General features: G+C 37.6%; 1 protein-coding gene across 2 annotated transcripts in view; it reads left to right on the top strand.

Moving 5' to 3' along the window:
• CUL3 (cullin 3) overlaps positions 1-18,137 on the top strand; it is a 58,592-nt gene that overhangs the window by 10,699 nt on the left and 29,756 nt on the right. Inside the window, exons 1-3 of one of the 2 annotated variants that reach the window (XM_005441643.4) lie at positions 6,228-6,260; positions 9,185-9,382; positions 16,649-16,762. In XM_005441643.4, the coding sequence (XP_005441700.2) occupies positions 6,243-6,260; positions 9,185-9,382; positions 16,649-16,762 (330 nt within the window). In that variant the 5' untranslated portion in view covers positions 6,228-6,242. Of the gene's footprint in view, positions 1-6,227; positions 6,261-9,184; positions 9,383-16,648; positions 16,763-18,137 lie in introns of those variants that run through there. The other variant, XM_055723472.1, reaches the window with a different exon arrangement.

Raw genomic sequence — 18,137 nt, 5'->3', positions numbered from 1 at the left:
TTTGGGCAAAGCATGTGTGTAATTCTAGGATAAAGTCCCTAGTGTAATTAGTAGCGTCTTTGAAAGTTTATGTTGAAAAGAAGTTAATTTTTTGTCTGTTTTTCTTTGTTTTTCTCCAGTATCCAGCCCTGCTGGAGGAAAACATCCTAAAGTCATTGCTCACTAAAGCCATGCGTATTTCAAGGCGTTTGGGTCTTGTGGGAAATAACCAGTAAGACAGATAAGTGTGTAAGAGGCAGAGATAAGCTTGTTATACATGATCTTAGATACAGTATTTACTGACTTCAGTTACCCTGTTTTGTTACTTAACTTACTGATGTAGCCTTTATGCAGAACCTTAAAGATTGGTTTCTGTGAATGCATATATATCAGTAAGTGAATGAAAAATGAGGCTGGTGAACTATCATTCATTTTTCATTGCCTTACTCAGACAAGTAATATTCTGCTTTTATCTGTATTAATGAGAGTTTTGTTTTTATCTGTATTAATGAAAGTGACTGTTTGAAGGTGCAGTTTGTAAGCTGAGCATCATAAATTGCAAATTGAACCCATATGTTCATTTATACACAGTATAACATAGTTTGTGGACTGCACTTAACAGACCTGCAGGAGAGGAAAGAGATTGATAGGTCTTGTCCCCAGACTTAAACGTGTCAAGCAAGAGTCTGCATCTCTAATGGAAAAATTGAAAGAATGGCAAATTGGAGAGTCTCAGTGGTATTAGAGAGTAGTGAATACACATGGACCTTCTTTTTGAATGAAGTAGGTGCTCTTACATGCTATGCTTCTGCTAGTTACTGCTGCCTAAATATGTTGTCTTTTACAGGTTGGATATCTGTGAAACTGTTTTATGAAAGACTGTTGACCTTAGTCTTTATGTATATGAAGCATCTTATAGTTGCTCATTAGTAGTTACAAACACTTAATATGAGTTAGTGTTGGGAAGGTGTGTGAAGGTCTGTAAATGGGTATCTGTGTTCACAGAATCAGCACTGTGTCATTTTGTCTTTCAGTTTATATTTAGTTGTCTGCCTCTCCGGATTGTTTCCATTGTTTTTGCATTTTTAAAGAAATTAAAAAGGTTTAGATTATTATTTGCCTTGTGTTTATTCAATACCTGATGGCTGCTCAGTTTTACACAGTTCTTAGTCACAGTTGAAATGAAATAGGTGTTTGGGAGAGTTGTTGTTCTCATTTTTTTTGCCCTTCAGGATATTATGTGCCACAGATTTGCAAGACTGAAGTTGAGGAGGGGCATTTGGGAAAAATGAAGAAATTGTATTAAATAGAAGTTGAAATATAGAAAAACTGAGGTATGTTAGCAGTTCAGGATTAGTCTCATTCTTCTGAAATGGTTCCTAAAATATTGAAAGAGAAATGAGTCTCTGATCTTTCTTCAGATTTGTTCAATCTTCTATACATGTCAAAACTGTTGCTGCAGTAGGACATTTTCTGTTAAAGACTTGTTTTAAACTGTGCATATAGAGTGTTAAATTGCTATTAGATGGTAAAGTTTCTGTCAGGTCTACCTATAATGCAGACAAATGTTACCTCTTGAGAGGAGGAGCAAATCTGGTTTTTCCGGGGCTTTAAGCTTACTAGGAAAGGAAGTTCTTGGAGGATATTATAGTTTGCTGTAAAGCTTATCAAAACTAACCAACCATACCCCTTGCTCTTTAAGCCCCTACCCCAAAGCAGCATGCACTTTGTGATGAGCTCAGCAGTGCTCTAAGACAATGCCTTGAAGGTAGACTAAATCTGTCAATCATTATGTAGGAGGTTCAACTCCCATCTTCTAAGGAGCAATTATGTTTTAATCTACTTACACCTCTTCTGTTCCATGCTGGCAGAATAGCTTTTTGTGGCTGCAGAACCCATTTAAGCAAAATGGAGAAGGAAAGGGTTTTGCCTAAAATCCTGCAGCTCTTGGGTGTTTCAACTGACAAAGAGGATTCCTTTTTTGATTTAATTGAGTGTTCTGCTTGCTTCTGCTGAGTAAAGCCTGACAGCCTGGGAAGGAAAGGTGGATACTGCAGTTCTTGCATTTCTACTACTGACTGTTTGTTGTGATAGAGCCCTGCCTATTCTACAGAGGGTCAGGCTAGAGTTGATTTTACTCTTGGCCTTTATGAGATTACTCTCCACACTGGTTACTCAGCTCATCTTCTGAGCCTGGAATGGAGCATGGTGCAGGCCATGAATATTCCTTGCAGGAGGAATCTCAAGAGGCTTAGTGTAGAGGTTGCCCACCCAAACAAGTGTGAGGCTTGGATGTCAAGGCATGAATGAAGAATAAAACACAAATATTAAAAATGGTGTCAGCATTTAATGTTGTAAATGATAACTGGCAGATGCCATAAGCAAACAAAGGCATAGATTTCCCCACCACCATACACACCCTCTGAGGGAGTGTAATAAATATTATAGTAGGCATTTCCTGACACTCCTAGGACATGTGGGGAATACTGGATCAACATCTTCAGTTGTTACAGGTCACCTAGGAGCAAAAGCCAAGTTACTAGGATCAGTTTTGATAGCGCATTGCTGTGACTTCCCTGTGACTCTTTCAGCAGATAGCCAAAGTTGAGTAAGCTGCAGAAGAACAGCAGTAGGTCAGGGTGCCCCTTACTTTCTTCATGCTCCTTCTCTTAGCTTACAGTAGTGTTTTTTGGTCTGTAACAATCAATCTATTCAGATAACGCTATTGAGGAATTTTGTGCCTGGTGGTTTTGGTAGTTTAGAGATCGGTTGCTTTTATTTGTGTGTTGTGGAGTTGTCTGCTTTGTGACATACTGATGTTTCTTCAGCAGTGAGGTGTAGCCAATGCATCTTCTTCCAGATATGCTTATCGCTATACAGTGATGAAAATCTCAAAATTCAGAAATGTGAAAATGGAGCTCTCCATTTGTCATTAACAAGAGTACATTTTATCAGCTCTGTAGTTGAAGGATCCGTAGTTCCATATATTAATAGGCCATTTTTCAAGAGATATTCTTGGTGCAAACACTAGATAATATATCTCTGTCACTGTAAATTCTTGTCTTTTAAATTAACAATATTGGAAGGGTTTATAAAAATTCAAGTAGTGATTAATCTCTGAGGCAGGAAGTGTGCTGCTCTTGCTCTTTTCTGGAGAACCTCAGCCAAACTTCACCCAGAATGAAGGATCCAGGCTAAGGATGCTGAGTTATTCTGTAACAGGCTATTTAATACCACCTTGATGAATGCCCTTTCTTGAAATCAAAGTGAAGACTATTAGTTTTGACAGCCTTCCTTGCCTCTTGGACTGTGGGTCAGGACCCCTGTGGTGGCAGTTTTAGGTGGCAGCAGTCAGCCCTTGCTCATTTTATCTGCTGAGGGATAGGAAATGGTGGAGTGAGAACAGACTGCAATCACTAGATGCAGATGTTTACTCCCAGAGCTGCTAAGTAACTTTAATTGTCAGTATCCACTTGTTTCCTTCAGGGCAGAGCGTAAACACTTGCATTTTGTAATTTCAGTCGGTTCTTGCTCCAGTGCTCTGGGGTATTAGGCCTAAAGGGTGTCATGGAAAGGAATGAGGCAGGTCATGGTTGCGTTTTTTGAAAAATTTGAGAAACATTGCTGAGCAGTAATAATTTCCAAATTGATCTCTTTCACCTGGTAGTGTGTAGAATAGTGATAAATGCTCTGCAGCTAGTCTGTAGAAAAATTGAATAGTAATGTTTGTGACTTTTTGAGGTAAAAATACCCTGCAAGTGTGTTTACAATATGTTAAAATTTCTGAGGATTAACAGTGGTCTGTTTTGGTTTGAGGTCTTTGTGAGAACTTTATAGAACTTGTCCAGAAACTCTTTGTGCAAAAAGGATGAGAAGCTGTGTCTAGTCACTAGTCCTGTGAGTACTAGTTCATGTGCTTCCTGCTTCTGTTGGTTGGTACGCCTCTGTGGATACTCCTACAGAGATTCTGTAGGACATCTATTACCTCTTCCTCACTTCTTTCTTACCGTCTCTTATTCAAGAAGACTAAGTAGCTACTTCCGATAAAAGTAAGCTGGTGTAAACTGTCAAGAATTCAGGAGGTTCTTAAGCAGTTACAGAAGTAAACTTTTCCTACAATTCATGGTACTTCAAGCATGTTCATGTAAGTAAGAATAGCAAGTTCTGAGAGTTAAGGGCAAAATGACCAACTGACAAGAATATGAAATGAAGTTGCATACAAAGGAGACAGTTGTAAAGGGTAAGCTGTATAGAATGGAAATTACACCAAAAAGTATTTTAATTTTGTGCAAAGTAATCTCGATTTCGAGCAGTAGGTCTGTTTGATGTTCTGCATGAATCTGGGAGTTTTAGCGTTGTTCTTTGTAGTAGGTACAATCTGGGGAACAAATGTCTGGTTCCACTGGTGACAAGCAGCATTTTGTTGCTCACCTTTGTTATCCTGCAAAACATTTCAGTTGGAAGAGTGATACTGGCAGTTTTAATAGGTCACACTTGGTCAGGGAGCCCTGGTTTTCTGGCTTCCTTGGTATACAGGTGTAATGTGTATTACCAAGCACAGAATGATTGAGGTTGGAAGGCACCTCCAGAGCTCATCTTGTACAACCACCCTGCTCAAGCAGGGTCACCTAGAGCCAGTTGCTCAGGACCGTATCCACACAGCTTTTGAGCATCTCCAAGGATGGGGACTCTATAACCTCTCTGGGCAACCTGTGACAGTGCTTGGTAACCCTAACTGTTAAAAAAAATAAAAATCTTACTCCTCGTGTTCAGAGGGATCTCCTGTGTTTCAGATTGTGCCCACTGTCACTGGTCCTGTCACTGGGCTCCACTGAAGCCTGGCTCCCTCTACTGTACACCCTTCCTCGAGGTATTTATATACACTGATTTGATCCCCCTGAGGCTTCTCTAAGCCAAAGAGGGGTGGCTCTCTCAGTCTTTTGTCATGCAAGAGGTGCTCCAGTCAGTTATCTCGGTGGCCCTTCACTGCACTCTCCATTATGTCCATGTCTCTCTTGTACTGGGGAGCCCAGAGCTGGATGCAGTACTCCACCCGTCTCACCAGTGCTGAGTAGAGCTCTTGACCTGCTGGCTACACTCCTCGGAAGGCAGCCCAGGATACCATTAACCTTCTTCGCCTCAAGGGCCCATTCAACTTGATGTCCAAGGAGAGCCCCAGGTTCTTCTCTACCAGGCGACTGGCCGGGTAGTTGGCCCCAGCATGTGTTAATGCAGCGGGTTGTTCCTCCCCAGGATGTTGCAGTTTCCTTTGAACTACATGACTAGAGGGGAGAGAATGATACTTTGTATGATGTTATGTGTTAATACCAAAACTACTAAAGTTTAGCTGTTTGCCCCTTTTGATTTAAGGAAGGCTGATAAAGTTGTTCAGAAGAGGTGGTGTCTGCAGTGTAAGCCTGGGGGAGGGAGAGACTGAGAAGTGTATTTAGGACTGTGCCTAGCGGTGTCATGCTCTTCAGGTGGTAACAGCAATAGATTGCTGACAGTGATTGTTTACTCAGTCTTGGAGCTTTTAAGAGGTTAGACAAACATTGTTAAAGAAAGTGCCTGCAAGTGCCTGATCCTGCACTGTGGCAGTACTGTGGAATAAAGGACCTTTTGAGTCCTTTGCAGACTTCGGTGAAACAATTGCACTTTAATGTACACTGATACTTTAGTCTTATTTCCTCAAGATGTACTTCTGCTACACTTCGAGTTCAGATGTTTTGTGTTCAAGCTGCATATTTGAATCATTAGCATTTGGGCAGCGGTTTCTGGAATTTTTCCAACTAGCAGATTCTTACAAACAGCTATCTCTTCTGCCAGTAACAGACTTGATCTCTCTCCCATTCCCCAAGAAAGGTAATGTTCAGATAAACTGGAGTAGGTTAACACATTTCCTCTCTTTGGTCACTTGCTTGGTATTATCTTGGTGAGTCTGTGTGTAAACACTGCTGAAATTATTTTTTTATTATTATTGCTTCTGAAAGCTTTTCTAAACCCGGGTGGTTGGGGTTTTGTTTTGGTTTGGTTTTTTTCCAAAGCACCAGCAGAAGCAGTAATCTAGTTTCTGCTTATATCTGCAGGAATAGAAGGCATAAAGAAAGCAACTGTATTACAACTGGAGTTCACTTTTAAATTACAACCATTAGAAGAAATCTGCAAATGAGCATGGAAAAACATTTGGGCTTTGATTCTGTATTCATATTTGTGGAAGTGGATGCGTTTTAAATCTGCGTCCAAGCCTGACTTAAAGAAGGGAGATGAAAAGAGATGAACCTGTGAGTTAATTAATCCAAGGGTAGATGTAGTCATTGCATTTCTTCTGTAACTTTGAGGATAATCATGCAGGAAGACCTCTTCTGTTCAAAAGCTAAACAACTGTTCAGCAGTGGAAAGGAAATAATAAATTTTTGTTAAAGCTTTACTTTAGTTGAACTTACTGTCCAAGAGAGTGGCCATTATTTAGAGTATAAGGAGTCTTTGCTTTGTTAGAAAACACTGGTGCAAACAAGGTAGCTATGCTAGATCTTTTTGGAAGATAGCACTCTTCTAACTTGATACCAGGTAACTTGAACAATCCTGTTCCCACAAACCCTCAGAAATCTAAGTCAGTAGCAGAATAGGAAACTGCACCGAGAAGCAGAGTCCTTCATGCTTAATCTTAAAAGGCAGTAAGTTTTCGTAGTACTATTTCTAATGTGTACTCCTTATAAAATTACCTTTTATGGATCTTCCTTGTGCTTCCAGAGCAGCTGGTGGTGAGTTGTTAAGTGGTGGAAAACTCTGTGTTGATGTTTGTATTCAGTGAGTTCGGAGCAAATAAGGTTACAAACATTCCTGGTTTCTTTTTTTTTATATATATATAGCATTTGGATTCAAGTATAAGAATTGCACAGTTCACTTTTAGCTTTTCCTTGAACAGATCTGGATTACTAGAGGTACTGCTTATCTATAACATACAGAAATGTTTACCAGCTGACCAACCCAGAATGCTGTAATACCTCTTCAAACTGGCAGCGGGTGGTTTGCCTGTTTTATGCAGATCATACTTTTTTTTTTTAATACAGTGAGCAATTAAATTGCAGTTGAGATTAAAAATGTGGCATGTTGGCTGGGAGATTTTTGATTAGCAAGGGAAGAAAAAGGCTCTGGGAAGTGTTGGTTTGAGTCTATGCTTTGTTTGAAAACAAAACCTTTTTTTTTTTAAAAAAAAAAAAGGAAAACTGAAAAGCTTTTACTTGGATTGCTGTCCGCAATTCTAAATGGTTGCCTTCATTATCAGTACTTGTAAAATTGCTTGTTCAGGAAGGCTTTAGAAAATAATTTCCCTGAAGAGGCACCAATGTAGCAAATGCAAATTAAAAGATAATAACTGACCTTTCAGTATTATACATAGTAGAATAACCAAGTGAGAGGGAAAATGTTCCACCATTTTTCTGTTACTTTGAGGTTTGGGGAGATAGGGAGCTAAGAATTTTTGAATGTGTTTGTGGTTTTGGTTTTTGGGTTTTTTTGGTGTTAGATATACAGTGACGTGAGTTTTGGGCACATACAGATTAGTAGGCTTATGGATCTGGTATCAGGAGAGTGGAAGAAGCAGTGACAGGATTATTTTTATCATTAAAATCTTTGTACTTAACCAAAATGCCACAAGATGAGGAGGATGGAGGAAGATGTGTCTTGTTTTGATTTTGTTCAGCAATTCAGTTCCTCCCAAGGCACTGAATGGCTTATCTTTATTATGAGGTGTACTTTTATAAATAATGCCTAGAAACTTGATATTTTGAAATTGCACGTAGAAATGTACTTTGAATGAAAAAAGTTCTGCTGATTCTTGTGGTTGATTACTAATGCAGGCACATCTAGTCTTCCATGTCTTTCCTCTATTCACTTAGTGGTTTCTGGGTGGAAGGGGAGGAAGAAGAGGGATAGACGAGTGCTGGTCATGATTTTCCTCTATAATGTCATACCACTATTCTTCAGTCTTTACTACTTTCAGATCTTATTTTCAAAGATGCTTTGACAGTATTGGTAGACTCGGGGTTATTTTCTCTCTCCACAGTAATTCTGGGAGTAGTGGCTTTTTCCCTTTCTTCAGCCTTTTTCTTTAGATATCAAATACTAGATCAGTTCCTTTTTGTATAAACTATATGAAACCAAACTTTAAACAATGCATTTTAAACCTGGTTCAATTAAAAAGTGGTGGTTTTTTTTTCAGTTGGGTGATAAAACTTAGCTAAGTCACAAACTTTAAGCAATACTGACATCTGGTATTTTGTTGCTGTACTCATTTGCCATCCCTGAATCTGCTTTATCTCCAAAGCATCATATTTTGAAGCACCTTTGCATTGATAAAGCACAATTGTAAACTGATTAAGCACTGGACAGTAGAGGACAAAAGTTGGTTTGCTATTGAGACTGTTTCTTACAGGAATTTCTTTCTCAAAAATGACAGCAATAACATTTCAATTTGATGCATTTAGTGAAGTATTTAGTTTCTCAATAAAAGATCAAGTGGATGCATATTCTGCTTAGTGCTTGATGCATATCCTGTCACAATTATTTAACCGTATTTATGCAGTGGAAGTATGTTCAATACAGATGTTTATTTTGGATGTTTGTGAGCGTTTTCAACAACACCTGTAAATATTTAAATTGTAGACACATAATTCTTTGGCCATTAGTACATTGCTGTAAATAAAGAATACCTAGTTAGCTCAAGCAGATGACTAAGTGAGTTTGCTAACTCTGTTTCAGGCATTATTATCTTTTATTGTACAAGTAATCAACTTGGGGTATGGTTAAGCAGATGGGTGTTGCTGTATGATTTATGAGGTGCTAAGTAGCATGTTGGTATGGGAGGAAAGTTAACTGACTGTCTTTGTTAATGCTGGAGGAAGAGACTCATGGCCACGATTACCTGTCTGCCTACCTGCACAGACTCTGGAGTTGTTCTGTGCATTTGCAGGTCTGGAGGAGAAAAGCATTAAACTTTTACAATTATAATTTTCATAAGTATTTCTTGAAACGCCTACTGGTTTCATAAATACTGTTCTTCTGATAAAGTTTGAGAAACCTTGTGATAGTGGAATCAAGAAAATGTGGCAGAAGCAATTACTGCTCCTGGACTTGTTTCTAAAGATAACTTTCTGTAGCGGTCTTTCTTGATTCCAAACAATAATGTGTTGTTTTATTTTTACAGATGACTATGGATGAGAAATATGTGAACAGCATTTGGGATCTTCTAAAAAATGCAATCCAAGAGATCCAGCGTAAGAACAATAGTGGTCTCAGTTTTGAGGAGCTATATAGGAATGCATATACAATGGTGTTGCATAAACATGGTGAAAAACTCTATACTGGGCTAAGAGAAGTGGTCACTGAGCATCTAATAAACAAGGTATGTAATTTTCTGAATTAAAATTGAAGTGTCTTATATGAATTCTGAATAGTTATTTAAATGACAGAAAAAATTCCTTCACTATGTTATGTTGTCTTGTGTTGAAATTGTATTGCTACCCTCAAATTGGTAGCTTAGAGCTAACATCAAGCTTAAATGACTTCATATTCCGGATACTGTTTGTTGTAAATTACTGATGGAGGGCGGACCACAGGAAGTATTTAAAAGTGTGTGACAGGAAACAACTTTAGCTGAAGCATAACTATTGAGAGTGGGAATTTTTGAAAAAAAGATTTGTGGTATTTTGGGACTTTCTCAGAATAAATTTTGGGTTGTTTTTCAGTCAGTTTTTCATCTGTGAAACAAAATAAATACCGATGTAAGAACCTGTTTGTTATGGGCTAATGAACTAGTTCACAAGTTAATGAGAATGTCGTACTGGGATTATGCTGTTTAAAGAAGCAGTAGACAATGTAGAGAAACATGAGCTCAGCAGCAACAGAAGTCCCGAGTAGTCTGCATTCTATCATTTCAGCCTTTTCAAAACAATGTAATTCAGTCAAAATGACATTCATAAAGTTCTTACTTCTGAAGATGTATCATCTGAAAAAAGGGCTCTTCATCTCTGTTAAACCGTTAAAGCACCTCTTCAGTCTTTGTGAGGAAAGTTTAAGGTTGATTAATGAGTATATAATTGAAAAAAAAAAAGTTAAAATTCACTTTTTATGAGTGCAGATAATATTTAGCAGTATTAGAATCCTATGTCTAGGGAAGATGCTTTACTCCTTGCAGTAACATCCATACCTCTCCATCTTTGAAAAGAGACTGCCTCTGGGTCCAGGTGGAATATCGGGGTTTTGTCCTGTTAATACATTTCAAAAGGAAAGTCAGACACCATCATGTGTCTTGGATGATTACTTCTGGCTGAATTAGCAGATGGGAGGTTTGTGTCTATATAATGCTTGGAGACTGCTGTGGCAGAGAAGTGTGTTCTTTCTTTTCTAAAATCTTTTTAGTTTTCAGAGGTGTGGTCTAAAGAAGCATAGAGTATTTTTACTGTTTGCGTGAGAAGAAGCATCCTGTATGAATGGCTCTATTCTATAACTGTAGTACATCTGTGACTCTTGAACACTTCTTTCATTATCTCTGCATTCATAATCTGTACTATTAATATAAAATGTGGCAAATGGCTCAGGTTTTTTGTGTTTTGTTGTTGTATATGCCTGTGTTTACAGTCTGTACTTAATAATCATGACATTAAACTTTTATTCTTACTGGGCTTTAGTTTGTCCTTGTTTGAGGAAAGTGTCTTATCTTTGTTCCTAGCGATTCTGTATAATAAAAATTATTGATACATAAAAATAAGATTTCTAAAGTGTTAATATTGGTAAACTGGCAGAAGAGCAGAAGATCCTGTGAGTTAGTACTGGTGCTGCACTGGCTGAGAGGGTTACACAGATACCATTGTAGAGAAATGCCTTTCTGGCACTTAATGATATTGTATCTGATGCTTTAAAGAATAAAAAATCAAAAGACTTCTCCAATGATCTAATATTCTGATCTTTAATGTGATTATTTTTGTTACCCACTCACACAATTTGATTAGATGACCTAAAGTTTTTTAAATGAAAAGGCTAACTCCTGAGGTTTTTTAGTTAGATGCTGTGAAGTTAAAAAAAAATACAATTATTCAAATGTCTGATTATGCTGTCCTAGAAATTAATCCCAGGAAAAGATTTTAAAAAAAAAGAAAATTTGACTTATGTCAAAAAGTTCTGCGCAATAAAGATGATACCTGTAGGCTCAAAGCTACTCCTTGTCCTTTTTGATGGTTTCCTTTATGTTGTTACTTTGAGGCAGTTATAGATGGAAGTACGGAAAAAATGGTGCATTGTTTCTTAAGAATAGGATCAGTTCTGTAATGGCATCTTATGATTGTGCCATTAGTACTTCTTGTAAGATAGATAAAAAGAAGGTTTTGTTTAACTTCACATTTTATATAACAGAAATTTTAGAGGAATCTTGTATTTTCAGTCTCTCTTTCCAAGAGTAGTTCTGTTAAATGTTAAGTAGCTAATTAACATAAATGCTCTCATCACAAGTCTTTGTAAACTTCTATTCAGAGAATCAATGGTGGATGCTAGAGTTTAGAAGAGGGGGATTTTGCCAACTGAGGTGTTGTTCATGAAATCTGTTAACTCTTATCAAAATGAAAATGTGTAGAAATTAATAGATTTTTAGTAAACGACTACGCTCAGTTCAAGAAGTGCTTCTGAGGAGCCAAAGCCGAATTTTTAATTGCTGAAATCCTTGAAACAGAATTGCCATTTGCTGTCTGTATATGCTCGTTATCTTTCTGCAAAAAACAGATTCCTGTAGTATTCCAGTCATGCTGGTTAATTGAGAATAGGTGAAAAGACTATGTAGAGGCAATGTATTTGTTCATATGTTTTTACAAATAGTTTTCAAGCTTGGAAAGTGAAAGATTTTATTTTTGGCATGGCATAATTTAAGAGTTATATTTATGCTTTATGCTTATTTAATTACTAGATGAAAGTTGTGTTTACTCAGCATCTTCATTAGAAAGAAACAAAGCACCTTGAAGAAAATTATTTAACTTCTCAACAAGAAAACTTAATATTTTGTATTGTTTTTACAGCCTATTTAATTCTAAATAAAATGATAGGTGCAAACATGATCAATACAAGATACAAGCATGCAAGCAAGTATGCTTGGTTTTGAACTTGCAGACCCTAATGGCTTGTAGTTACATTTACCAGGTTCTGGCTGCTTGATGAAGGCAGTAGTAAGCCAGGTAGCTTACTGTACATCATTGACAGGAGCCAGCTGTCTTGAACTACCTTGGTTTTACTATGGGGTAAGGATGTGCTAAAACTTGACTTTGCCTGTGTACTTGACATCATTATTAAAGCTGTAGAATTGAATTTAAAAATACCATTGAATAAGAAGTACTGTAACCTTTCATCTTAATTCAAGCATTTAATTCTTGTACATCTGGCACTTGGTTGACTTCTCCCTTTCTTCAGCATTCTTATAGCTTGATGTGGACACTCTTCTTTCACAGTTTTTGAGCCCAGTCCATTACTACCTCACACAAATACTGTAAAAGTGTTTTTAAAAAACAAACATAAAAAGCTTGTTTTATAGCTGTGTAAACCAATTGATGATAAGCAGCATCACTTGTGTTAGAAGTAAAATATCTTGACATTAAAAAGTTTGCAGGATAATATTTTTAAAATTCCCTTCATTTTTATGAACATTTTATAGGCAGGGGTCCTCAAACTACTGCCTGCCACTTCATCTGCGTGCCGGCCCCCTTTTTAAAAAGTTTGAGGACCCCTGGATTAGTGAAATCTAACCCCACAACATGCAACATAACATGTATACGTTCTGTAAATTGTGTGACAGTTATTGATTGGTGTGTTGGCCAAGCCCTATACAGGTCTGTTGTTTTTTCTGTGCAATGTACATCAGAGACTGAGATGTAAAGGACTGTCCTGAAATTAAATGGGCTGAAACATACTGGTTTGGTGAAAAAACGAAGAGGTGCTTGGGTTACTCTCATGTCCTGTAAGATTTCTTGGTCTTACTGAACACTTAACATTATTGTTTGTCGCTGGCATGCCAGAATGCCTTATGACATGGTGGTCGGCTGATACAACGGGTAGAGTTTGATAGTGACTGTGCATGCTGTTTCAGAATAATAATAAAGGCAGGCATGCAAGAAAACCTTCCGTGAGGTGGGCCCAGAGCCAGGTAGTGTTAAGTGCAGAAGGAATTGCATGGGCTGCTGGTACAAAAGGTCTGGGTTGAAAGCAAGCGTATTTATCCTGGGTCTTACAAACATGTCTAGGATCCTTGGCCAGTTTTAAATTTGCTGTCAGTGTCGCAGAGAGAAGGGGAGAGAGAAGATAGGAATCTCCTACAGGAGTATGAAATTATTTCTGTAAGATCTATGCAATAGGAAGGAATGACATGAGGAGTCCTGTAGGAGACATAATTAGTGAGCATTAGGGTGTACTGTCAGCCTGACAAGGTATGAGATGTTAGCTGTCTTTATCTTTCCGTAATGATGTTTTAAGATGATCCTGTGCAAGTGTGCAGTTACATGGAGGGCAAAAGGATGTGAGAGAATTGCCAGAAAGTAAATGCTATTCAGAATCACTGGTAATCTTCAGTGGGATTTTTTCTTTCAGCAAGAGGGTAGAAGCTGCAGGGGTGAACAGACTTTTCTGGTAAAGTCATAGTTAAATCTGTTAACTTAGTTGGAACTCTAAGAATTTAGAACACTATCTTTTGGACTACTTGGACTTCTGTGAAAGGTGAAGAAATTCCTTAAGGACTGAGACCTTGAGGCCTTAATTCAGAAAGTGCTGTTCTATACTGCTGCTCCCCACAGAAGGTTCTGGCTGTCCTTACAGTAGTGGAAATTATATAATTGAACTATTAGTGCTGCTGCATCAGGCCAGGCACTGTGGAAGAGAAAATACTAGGCTATAAGTCTGCTTTTTGTGCACTTAATAGAGAGTTATTGAAAAGTATTGCAAGCTTATGCCAATAAACTATTCTTAAGAGATTGGTAGGGGAAGGTGCTATATTTCCTTAAGAGCTATATCCAGTATAAAATACAATTGAGTCTGAAATTACATACAAGATTTTATCCTTGCAAATATAAGACAACATTATGTAGATTGTAAGGCTGCTAATTTATTTTTGAGACTGTATATGGACAGTCCTATTGAAGCTGAATATCTGACAATTTACTGCATAACTGCAAAGATTTGTCATAGAAATCACTGCAAGCTCAGCTAATTGAAACTAACATTCTGCTAATAATCTTTGAGATTGAAATTTTCTTAAGGCTTTGGAAAAGTAGCAGCTGTGTCTCTGAGGGGCTTCCTTCTCCATAGAAGAGTGTGGATATCTATGGGTTTTTACAAGTCATTCCACCAAAGTGGTTTAACTCCGTGTCTTTGCATGGCTAAGATGTTTTGTGCATTGTAGTAGTTTCCCTGTAATACTGTTGTATTCGTGGCCCATACAGGGAATGTGTTCAATGCTTATTAACTGGACAGCTGTTGTAAGCAATAATTTGGTTGGGTTTTGCAGCAGCTAAAAGAACGGCTTCCCAAACCTGTCTACAGCTTAAAATAAACCTAGGAGAATGTCATTGAGGAGCTTCACAGAGAGACTCTTACAGTAGTTTTGTTGTACAGCACCCGTTCCTAGATTTAAAACACATTTCCAGAAAGCCACATGACATACAGTGCAGAGCAGGAGTGGTACAGATCTGAGCGTTCCTGTGTCTGCCGGGAAGCAAGTCATCATTGCTACCTGGTGGCAAGCACCCTTTTTTTGCTACCAGTTTATGGGATTTGGTACTGGCTGGTTTAAGAGGATTATTGTGATTGATGCATGTGATTATAAAAGCACACTGCCTCTGTGTTGTAAAAAAAATAATAAATTATATATATATATATAAAAAAATCTTTGATCCTTGAAGAGTTCTGTGATGGCCTCATATACCTGGGTAAAATTAATTCCTACCCTGATTATCTGCGCTTGTAAAGTAATCAGGCTTTTAAGTTTGCTTGGGTAAATTTCCTAGTGTGGGTGATCTACCAAATCCAAATGATGTTTCCAGTGTTTTTCCATATTGACTGAAGAAGTGAAAGCAACCATGTCCTGTTTGTTTCTTTTACTCTGAGAGATTGTGTCCCCTCTTTACAAGTACAGCTGGTGAAGTTTTTAATGCATGCTTACATTTAGCTAAAATCTGCATAGATTGGATGAGAACAGGGCACACATTTGGGAGACCAAAGGGTAAATGATGATCACTATCAGAAAGAGCGAGGCAGCTAAGCAGTACTGGTTGTAACTTATAAATGCGTGTTATGTTTTCCAAAAGCAAGGAGGAGAGGCCTTGCTGGGGTCTGGGGAGTGGGTATGTGAAGGTTTCAGAAAGCTTTGAACAACCTACAAGCATACCTGTATCACCTAGATTCAATAACAACATGAATATTCTGGGGTTATGTTTCCACAGCTTCTTGAGAACAGGTCACTGTGTTCCTGTTACGCCATGCTACGTTTCTGGTTTGCTCATCTAAGTTTATGGAGTATATATAGTCATGTGACAGACTATGAATTTTTTGTTAATGCTGGGTTTTGCCTGATTACCTCATAAAACTTAAATGACAAAGCGAAGCCTGTCAGGTGGTTGCATCTGATGTTGGTGCAGCTTGTGGCTGCTTGTCAGGTGTGTTTTGTTTTCCTCTTTGAATTCTCTATCCTGAAATTTACACTATTGTGCAAGTATAAATGCAGATCTATAAATGTAGAAATATATTCTGTTTGGTTACAACAGCAGGCAGAAAGTATTCTGTATGCTATGTCAAAAGTCAATTCACACATTTTGTTAACCCTGGAATAATTTTTTTTATGTTCCTTCAGGTTTTTTTTACATGAGTTTAAAGCTTGAGCACTGCAGTATATGCCTATTGCATATACGAAATCAAAATATGAAACTGAATGTTCTTTTTTATTAGTAGGGAGTAGCAGTGTCAAAGAAATAAAGCCTGAAGTTGATGGGACAAGTGAGGCAACTAGCAAATACATTCATGAAAACAATGATGACTTCCTTTTGTTCTCTGAAGTCTTGTTGATGATTGTGGACTATTAGTATAAGAGTCTGGTCTTTACCAAATGATTGTTTCCTTTCAGAACTGTTGTTTGCTCTAACTTTATGCTACCTCAGCTTGTCTTTCTAAATGTCATCATGGCCATCATGGCCGCTTTTTCATCTGTAGTTGTTTCTAACAATAACCAGTACTACCCTAAATTCTGAAATTACTTGTTACAGTAAAGTTAACGTTAGTTAAAACACTATAGTATAGAAAATTAAAGCTTTGAGGATTTGTAAAAAAAATATTTTTAACATTTGGGATTTCAGGTGTTGCTTTGAAATTGAATATCCATGTTTATTTTGTTTCTCTTGGGTTTAGCCTGATTTTTCTTACTTGTGTGAACTCTTTTTTTTCCACAGAAGTGAAATACGAGGTAGGGATGGTCAACACCCAGGGAAAAGCAAGAACTTGTTCATAATGTTCAAGTTCATAGAGAAGCAAGGAGGGGTGGGGGGTGTTGTGTTTGGTTTTTTTTAAAAAAAAAAAAAACAACAAAGCTTGTTAAGATTTAAATGATGCAGGAGAAACTGACGGATTTATGACTTTTTTTTTTTTTCTTCAGGTTCGAGAAGATGTGTTAAACTCCTTAAATAACAACTTTCTACAAACACTAAACCAAGCATGGAATGATCATCAAACAGCAATGGTGATGATTAGAGACATTCTGATGTATATGGTGGGTATCTTCTCTTTCACATGTTTAACTTGATACAGTAACTTGTCTTTGACAAATGTAAGCAAATAAGCTGGAGGAGTAAAAAGCAAGGCATGCTTACCAGTCCTCTTCCTTAGACTACTGTCTGTCCCTTATTTTGAATTCCCTGTGTGCATGTGAAACTATTGTGGGTGTGTGACAAATTATAGTTGGACTCTTCTTTCAAGTTAGCTCATTACTGCTTGAAAAAAGGCTGAATTTTGCAATTCTTAAAAAATAAGCTAATCGGACCCATTCTGGCAGGTTATATATATTACTCGCACGTTTCGGTTCACGTAGCAGTGGTTTGTTAATGTGAAAAGCATGACACTGTAAAGTCTCCTCAAACTTCCAATATAGCTGTTCTTTAAGGTTAAAGGTTTGAAGGGGATAACTTCGCTTAGGCATAGTCTTGTGTCCTTGAATGTTAAATTCTCATTGAATCCTTTGCTGTTCATACACTGCCTGGGTACGAGATTAAGCAGTGCACGTAGATGAGAGTGCGATCTGTGGTTGTAATTTTAGATGTAAAAAAAGCATTCCTTACCTGATAGCTAACAGAAAAGGTCTTTTTTGAAGAGAGTGGAGAGGGCATTACATTCTTGTGTCTGGATTGTGTTATGCTTTAGGTGGTTGGTATATGTTTAAATTCCCAGAACGGTAGGCATGCTCTAGGATGGAGGAGAGTGTATTTATTGCATAGCTCCTAGCCAAAGGCTTTAACTTCAGAAGGAGAACAAATGTGTTGTGACACTGTGGGGGTTTTATGTAAAATCTTCTCCCCCCCCACCCCAAAATAGCATACTGAGGATAGTACTTCATGCAGTATTATACAGTGAAGGACAGATAATGGTAGCGTGCCTTTTTTTTCTTTGTCAAAAAAGATGATTAGCTGAAATTGTATGCTTATCTGCTGAACAACTGGAGTCAAGAACTTACCTGGTAGCTTTTAAAGATCTCATGCTATGAAATTGAACCTGTTTGTATTACCTGTGAAGAAATCCATCTTGGTTAATAAGCTACTAAAAGTTAAAGAATTTGGAATAATTATTGTAGTGACATAGCTTAATTGTTTGGGGGTTTGGTGGTTGTTTTTTTAATGGATTTACTGACTTTTGCGCTGTAGATTGTGTGGCTTTTTGGTGGGGTTTTTTTGATTTTTTTTTTAAGCTGGGAAAAGACTGCATATCTAAAGATAGAGGGCTGGATAAAATGTGGCGCTTAATGATGTGTGTATCTTATCTTGCCAAAAGGGAGATTGAGATGTTATTTTGAAGATGTACTGTCTTTCCTATGAGAAATCCTGGAATTGCTGATCTGTTTGTAGAGGACAAATACAAATCAATGGCTGATAGCT

The sequence above is a fragment of the Falco cherrug genome, chromosome 11 (assembly GCF_023634085.1).
Source record: "Falco cherrug isolate bFalChe1 chromosome 11, bFalChe1.pri, whole genome shotgun sequence".
NCBI lineage: Eukaryota > Metazoa > Chordata > Aves > Falconiformes > Falconidae > Falco > Falco cherrug.
This window is presented reverse-complemented; position numbering and strand designations above follow the sequence as displayed.